Here is an 8101-nt window from a genome sequence, read left to right as displayed (position 1 = left end):
GTCCATATATAGCTTACTTAACTTGCTAGCTAGTACAGTTGACCTTTAGGCCAATAACGGAACGGGTCATCTGGTTCATATAATTTGTGCGTAGGACAAAACATATGACGACTCTGCTGTCGTGTGTGTGACCACCTACAAAACTTAACATCCCGGCGCGCGGCCCCGTAGCAGCATAAATACCGGCCGGCGGCACCGTTGGACTTCGTGCACTCCACAGAACGGAGACCCCACGCCACGGCCGCGAGTTACTGCCGACCGTGTTCGTGTGCGGCACGGTGATTAGGCCGTAACGAGATCCTACTGTATTAATTAACCGGCTAATTAGATTTACTCCTACAGTAGTACATAGGGACCTTCCCACCCTGTGTGTCCGTCGTGTCTACGTATATATCACCGCCGTAACCACTAGCGACAGCCGAGCTCCAGGCCATGGCGCCTGCCGCGTTCGACGCCGAGGCCGGCGGCCCGGCGATCGTGGCCGCGGCAGGCAACGACGCGCACAAGCCCGCCCCCGGAGCCGACGCCGATGCCGGCGCCGCCTTCGTGCTCGAGTCCAAAGGTACCCGGCCTGCCCCGCCCCGCCCTCCCGCGCTTCTCCGGCAATGCGGGGACCTGCTGATTCGATTTTAATCGCTCATGGCAGGGACGTGGTGGCACGCGGGTTTCCACCTGACGACGGCGATCGTGGGGCCGACGGTGTTGACGCTGCCGTACGCGCTGCGGGGGATGGGCTGGGCTCTCGGCATCACCACGCTCTCCCTCATCGCCGCCGTCACCTTCTACGAGTACTCCCTCATGTCCCGCGTGCTCGACCACTGCGAGGCGCGCGGCCGCAGGCACATCCGCTTCCGCGAGCTCGCCACCGACGTCCTCGGTAATTAACCCGCGCGCCGACCTCCTCCACACCATACATCTCCTCCATGTGTTCGCCGCAATGCCCTGACGCCCACTACGAGTGACAGACGATGCGTCCCGACCCATCTTCTGAGATTGCGTTTGTGTGCACGGCAGTACGGCATGAACAGTACCACTGTGCTTTTGCTGTCGTGCGATAGTCCTCCCATTAATCTGGATGCGTGTCTTGGTGAATTTGTGCTGGGAGAGAGAGAGATGTGTGATTAATTATGATTCGTTTTTTGGTGGATGTGTTTGGTGTGCAGGCTCCGGGTGGATGTTTTACTTCGTGGTGATTGTGCAGACGGCCATCAACACAGGCGTTAGCATCGGTTCCATCTTGCTGGCGGCCGATTGCATCGAGGTGAGCCCTGCGTAGCCTCCAAGAACTACTGAATTTAACTGTAAATTTCATTAGCCTGTTATGTATGCTTTGTTTGCTGTTCTGTAGTTAGTTTCATGTCGTCTTCGTTGTGGACATAAATAGTTGGAGTTGCCTATAATACTCTGCAAACTAGGAATACCCACAGAGGAGAGGGTTGCGGTCCCAAATGTACAAGGTCATTCATTTCATTCTTGCGTGGCTTTGTCATACTGCCATACGCACTCATGCAGCATAAGGCGCTGCATATTCTGGCCTAATTTCAGACTCTAATGTGTTGTTGCTTCAGGACTGCCGTAACTACTTAATCAGCACGCAGACACTAGTCTTTTCGGAAGAAAAAAAGCACGCTGACACTAGTTTGATAAGGGATACTCAGTGCTGAGTTGACATTAGTAAGAAAGCTGCTCCTTGACGCCAGTGCATGGCAGGATTCCAGACATGCAAGTAATGTTTGATTGGCATTGCTCGTGGGTGTGTGCGCAAGTATGCAGCAGTATGTCCCAGTCATGTATCCAGTAGCAGTATCTTGCATATCTGATGTCATTATTCTGAAGTCTGAACCGTAGAGACACTATGATTGATCGTTTAGCAGTTTTGTTGAACCATGGGAGCACATGGTTTCCCACTCATTTGGTTCAAATGTCCTGATGTTGATAATATGTCCGAAACCAGTGTTCACAACAGTAAAACAGCAAATGAAGTAGTTCATCTGTCATTTTCATGTGCTTCTTGTCCTGGGCTCCTGGCTTTGGAAAGTTTTGAACATATATAAATATATAGTTGTGTGCTACCTCTGAATTGCGCACTATTTATGCCTCTCTGTCAAGATTACAATACCTTTTTCTGACATTTAAATGCTACAGGGGAAGGAGATATTTCAAATCTTTTCATGTCTCTTGACTTGAAGTCTGAATATTTCAGTATATGCATCAAATTCAAGACAAGACTACCAATTTGTTGTAAATAGATTAGAACAGAAATTAATTGGCAACAAATTGAATTATATTCTTTCTTGGATAGGAAGGATTTCACTGGCTGACTTGCTAGTTTCTACATTTTTTACAACCAAAGATAATTGGCACTAATATGTACAACCAGTAAAGTTGGGTGAACAGCCTTATGTCCGTTGTCATAGATATTAACTAAAAAAATGCTTTCTGTTCTCTGCTCATATCATTAGTTTCATTAGCTGATCATTATTGTGGCCAAACAGATAATGTACTCGAGCCTTGCTCCCAATGGTCCCCTAAAACTGTACCACTTCATCATCATCGTGGCTGTGGTGCTGGCCTTCCTCTCCCAACTACCATCGTTCCACTCGCTGCGGCACATCAACTTGGTCTCACTACTCCTAAGCTTGGGCTACACCATCCTTGTGTCTGCTGCTTGTATTCGTGCAGGTATTATTGCGTGAGCTCTCCTTACTACACCTCCTGTCCATTCCTGATACGTTTCTCATAAGATTTAAGAGAATTATTATATGTTGAAGATTTAGGAACTAGATTCCTGAAACACTTAGGCTGGCATATCAGAGGAATCAGATGCCATAATCTTTCATGGTACTTCATAGATGTATAAGCTAGTTCCTTATAGAAACTGCTCTTTACAGCTATATCTTTGCAGTGATTCTTTGATGTACGCCATTGGAATAAACTCATATGCAAAGACACGTCGACACCACAGCACCAGGGAGTCATTAGCTGTGACATTCTTCTACAAAACGCATTAGTGGTTGTTAAGGTAGCACCGATTCCCCAGCAGCCGTAGCATTACAAACTAACCCAGACTCTTCTGTGTTCGCAAAACCCAGATTAGTCTGTAAAGTGATCAATAGTGCCTCAGTAGGCACATGATAGTAATCAGTGTGTTCAGTGATTTGCGGTTTTCACTATTGAGAACTACAATGGCCCTTTCCAACAATTGAAGCATGTGACTGAAACTAAATGACACCTAAGAAAGTGTTTGCTTTTGTGGTTGTCGTGATGAATCCTCCATTAGTCACCAATTACAAATTATTGTACTTAAATTGACGATTTTGTCACCATTCAGCTCTATTTCAGAACTCGGTAGACAAGAAGACATTCTAGATTTATCTGAATATTTTTCTTTCCAGTAAGACTTATTTACCACGGGTCGATTACAGCATACATCAAATTTATGTTAGTTCATAACAATGATTCCGATTTTAGGCACAAACCAAACAACGGGGTCGAGATATTGATGTGATCAATTCCAAAGTAAAACCGAATTTGTCTGCTGGATTCTTTTGGCCCACAATTGAGTTAAAATACTCGTTGTTATAAACTTATCGAGCATCTCTCTGTCAGAAATTCTAATTTAGTTTGTGGCGAAGTTCCATAACAAAAGAAGAATATAATCGTATGTACAAGTAGGAAAACTATGTTCATGCAGGCATAGTCCATTTCAGGTTTTTGTGCTCTGCCATACGGTATTTAACTTGTTACCATTCTTGACAGGTTTGTCGAAAAACGCTCCAGCCAAGGACTACTCTCTAAGCTCATCCAAGTCAGAGCAGACCTTCAATGCCTTCCTCTCCATTTCCATCCTGGCATCTGTTTTCGGCAATGGCATTCTGCCTGAAATCCAGGTATATGATCAATTCTTGTCAGCAGCCCCCCCACCTCCCCTGAAATCAGTACAGATTCCGTTGTTACATTGCATATATCTGTGTGTCTGGAAATTAACTAAAAGGCCCAAACTGTGTGGATGACGCCAAGCATACTGGGCCATGTAATTATCATGAGGCGCCGGGCTCTTTCTTCATCGAGTCTGCATTACAGACAGAATCAAATTTGAATGGGGCATTACAGGCCTATCATACAAACCTCATAGTGGGCCTATTTTTGAACTCGGATTTGCAGGCTACCTTGGCGCCGCCGGCCGCCGGGAAGATGATGAAGGCTCTGGTGATGTGCTACTCCGTCATAGGCTTCACCTTCTATCTCCCGTCCATCACCGGCTACTGGGCGTTCGGCAGCCAGGTCCAGTCCAACGTCCTCAAGAGCCTCATGCCGGACTCAGGGCCGGCCCTCGCGCCGACCTGGCTGCTGGGCCTCGCTGTTCTCTTCGTCCTCCTCCAGCTCCTAGCCATTGGGCTCGTGTACTCTCAGGTGGCATACGAGATCATGGAGAAGAACTCAGCGGACGTGACACAGGGCAAGTTCTCGCGCCGAAACCTGGTGCCGCGGCTGCTGCTGCGGACGCTCTACCTGGCCTTCTGCGCGCTCATGGCCGCGATGCTGCCCTTCTTTGGCGACATTGTCGGCGTGGTCGGCGCCGTGGGGTTCATCCCGCTCGACTTTGTCCTCCCCGTCATCATGTACAACATCGCGCTTGCGCCGCCGAGGAGGTCCACGCTGTACATCGCCAACACGGTCATCATGGTCGTCTTCACAGGCGTCGGGGCCATCGGCGCCTTCGCCTCTATACGGAAGCTCGTGCTAGACGCCGGCCAGTTTAAACTCTTCAGCAACAACGTAGTCGACTGAAGAACGCACATCTATGTAGAGTCTAGTTTGTTAGGTGCTTAGTAGTCCCCTGATTTCTTGAGGCATAGGCGTATAGCTAAGTAATTAAGCTTTGTACCTCCCCTTTTACATAGCTATTAATTTACACGTAAGCACGCATGCATCCGTCGAGTGTACACCACAATAGTACCCCTTCGTTACATAATGTAGTAATGTAGTGTACCCATATCCACTATACAAATACTAAACATATAAAATATGAAAATATGTTTTGTGATATTTTTTTTAGTGGAATGGCAGGTGCTCTGCCTTTTCATTATAGGAAGGGGGAAGTACAGTACAAGGGCAAAACCCCAAAAAAATCAAAGAGGAAAAGGAAGGCTTGAGGTTGAGAAGGTCTTAGCTTAGCCAAAACTATCTACACATGCACTATTCCCATGCCTCCTTAAGGAGGCAGATTTCATCAGAGATAATGTTACAAAGCCGTTGAACAGGCAGGCTCTCATGTTGAAAGAGACGTCAATTTCTCTCATTCCAAAGATTCCGTAAAAGCAGTGTGTTACAAAAAGACTATATGCACTACACATTATTTGATATATCTAATGACATGTATTTGATCTTCTAGATGTAGATATTTTTTTCTCTGTAAATCTGATCAAAATTTGTAGAAATTATTTGTGACGCCCCCGATTCGATCGTACATTAATCATACACGCAAACGTGTACGATCAAGATCAGGAACTCATGGGAAGATATCATAACACAACTCTACAAATAAAATAAGTCATACAAGCATCATATTACAAGCCAGGGGCCTCGAGGGCTCGAATACAAGAGCCCGATCATAGACGAGTCAGTGGAAGCAACAATATCTGAGTACAGACATAAGTTAAACAAGTTTGCCTTAAGAAGGCTAGCACAAACTGGGATACAGATCGAAAGAGGCGCAAGCCTCCTGCCTGGGATCCTCCTAAACTACTCCTGGTCGTCGTCAGCGGGCTGCACGTAGTAGTAGGCACCTCCCGAGTAGTAGTAGTCGTCGTCGACGGTGGCGTCTGGCTCCTGGGCTCCAACGTCTGGTCGCAGTAATCGAGTATAGAAAGGGGGAAAAGAGGGAGCAAAGCAACCGTGAGTACTCATCCAAAGTACTCGCAAGCAAGGAGCTACACTACATATGTATGCATTGGTATCAAATGGAATAAGGGTATCATATGTGGACTGAACTGCAGAAAGCCGGAAAAAGAGGGAAATAGCTAGTCCTATCGAAGACTACGCTCCATCTTGCAACATGTAGAAGAGAGCAGAAGGTAAGTCCACCAAGTAGCATTGTGTAGCATAATCCTAACCGATGATCCTCCCCTCGTCGCCTTGTGAGAGAGCGATCACCGGTTGTATCTGGCACTTGGAAGGGTGTGTTTTCTTAAGTATCCGGTTCTAGTTGTCATAAGGTCAAGGTACAACTCCAAGTCGTCCTGTTACCGAAGATCACATCTATTCAAATAGATTAACTTCCCTGCAGGGGTGCACCACATAACCCAACACGCTCGATCCCATTTGGCCGGACACACTTTCCTGGGTCATGCCCGGCCTCAGAAGATCAACACGTCGCAGCCCTACCTAGGCCCAACAGAGAGGTCAGCATGCCGGTCTAAATCCTATGGCGCAGGGGTCTGGGCCCATCGCCCTTTGCACACCTGCACGTTGCGAACGCGGCCGGTGAGCAGACCTAGCAACCTCCATCACAAAGGAAGTTCCGTTACGCGGTCCAACCCGGCGCGCGCCGCTCAGTCGCTGATGTCACGAAGGCTTCGGCTGATACCACGACGTCGAGTGCCCATAACTGTCCCCGCGTAGATGGTTAGTGCGTATAGGCCAGTAGCCAGACTCAGATCAAATACCAAGATCTCGTTAAACGTGTTATCTTGAAGACACCGCGAGCGCCGACCAGGGCCAGGCCCACCTCTCTCCTAGGTGGTCTCAACCTGCCCTGTCGCTCCGCCACAACGATCCACCCAGAGGGCCGTCAGGACAAAGGTCCTTTCAGCCCCTAATCCGTGAATCACTCGCGGGTACTCCTCGAGCCAACCCGACTTTAGTCATCACATGTATCATGTATAAAGTATAGGTATATACCCGTGATCAACTCCTGAGTGATCACGGCCCGATAGTATAGCATGGCAGATGGACAAGAATGTATGGCCACTGATGATAAACTAGCATCCTATACTAAGCATTTAGGATTGCAGGTAAGGTATCAACAGTTGTAGCAACAATGACAGGCTATGCATCAGGATAGGATTAACGGAAAGCAGTAACATGCTACACTACTCTAATGCAAGCAGTATAGAGGAGAGTAGGCGATATCTGGTGATCAAGGGGGGGCTTGCCTGGTTGCTCTGGCAAGAGAGAGTGGTCGTCAACACCGTAGTCGTACTGGGTAGCAGAGGTGTCGGCCTCGGTGTCTAGCGAGAGAAGAGGGGGAAGAAACAATGAATACAATGCAAACAGATGCGTAACGATGCATGGCAAATCAAAGAGTGATGCTAGGCGTGCCCTAACGCGGTATGAGGTGATACCGGTGAAGGGGGGAAACATCCGGGAAAGTATCCCCGGTGTTTTGCGTTTTCGGGCAAAGGAGCCGGAGGGGGAAAGTTGCGTGTTCGCTATGCTAGGGATGCGTGGCGGACGAATGGGCTGCGTATCCGGATTCGTCTCGTCATTCTTAGCAACTTTCATGTACAAAGTTTTTTCATCCGAGCTACGGTTTATTTTATATTAATTTTAAAATTTTTAAATCATTTTCTAAATTGTTTTAATTTGAAAATTAAATCTTAAATTGCTATGGGTACACAGAATTGTACCCAACAGAATGTATGTGTGGCTGGCAGGTGGGGTCAAGGGGGGGTCCAGTCAGCATTTGACCAGTCAACTGTTGACTGGTCAATAGGGTCAAACAGGGGCCACCTGTCATGGACTGGGTCAACCCAGTCAACAGTTTGACTAGTCAAACTGGACAGGGGGCCCACATGCCATTGACTGACAACTAACTAACCTAATTAATTGGTTTAATTAATAGATTAATTAGGTTAATCTAATCAAGATTAATTAAGTTAATTAAGTAATTAATTATTTTATTTATTCATTCATTTATTTTAAAACTCCTTTTTTAATCATTTTTGTTCTGGGGGGTGGGGCCCCACTGTCATAGGCCCAGAGGAAGCCTAGCGGGTTTGGGCGTGGGTGCCTGCCCGAACACACAGGGGCGCGTGTGCTCTGGGGCGCCGGCATCGGGCGTGTGGTCTGCGACGCGTCGGGGGAGGCGGAGGCGAGC

At 47.6% G+C, this 8101-nt stretch overlaps 1 protein-coding gene across 1 annotated transcript; it reads left to right on the top strand.

Moving 5' to 3' along the window:
* Positions 1 to 229: 229 nt before the first annotated feature.
* LOC119268415 (probable GABA transporter 2) lies at positions 230 to 4946 on the top strand. The gene is made up of 6 exons (XM_037550034.1): positions 230 to 562; positions 647 to 877; positions 1164 to 1261; positions 2496 to 2682; positions 3760 to 3890; positions 4165 to 4946. The coding sequence occupies exons 1-6, from the start codon at positions 433 to 435 to the stop codon at positions 4789 to 4791; spliced, it is 1404 nt and encodes a 467-aa protein (XP_037405931.1). The 5' UTR covers positions 230 to 432; the 3' UTR covers positions 4792 to 4946.
* The last annotated feature ends 3155 nt before the right edge of the window (positions 4947 to 8101 follow it).

The sequence above is a fragment of the Triticum dicoccoides genome, chromosome 3A (genome assembly GCF_002162155.2).
Source record: "Triticum dicoccoides isolate Atlit2015 ecotype Zavitan chromosome 3A, WEW_v2.0, whole genome shotgun sequence".
Classification (NCBI taxonomy): Eukaryota; Viridiplantae; Streptophyta; class Magnoliopsida; order Poales; family Poaceae; genus Triticum; species Triticum dicoccoides.
Note: the sequence above shows the minus strand (reverse complement) of the source record. Positions and strands in the feature narration are given on the sequence as shown.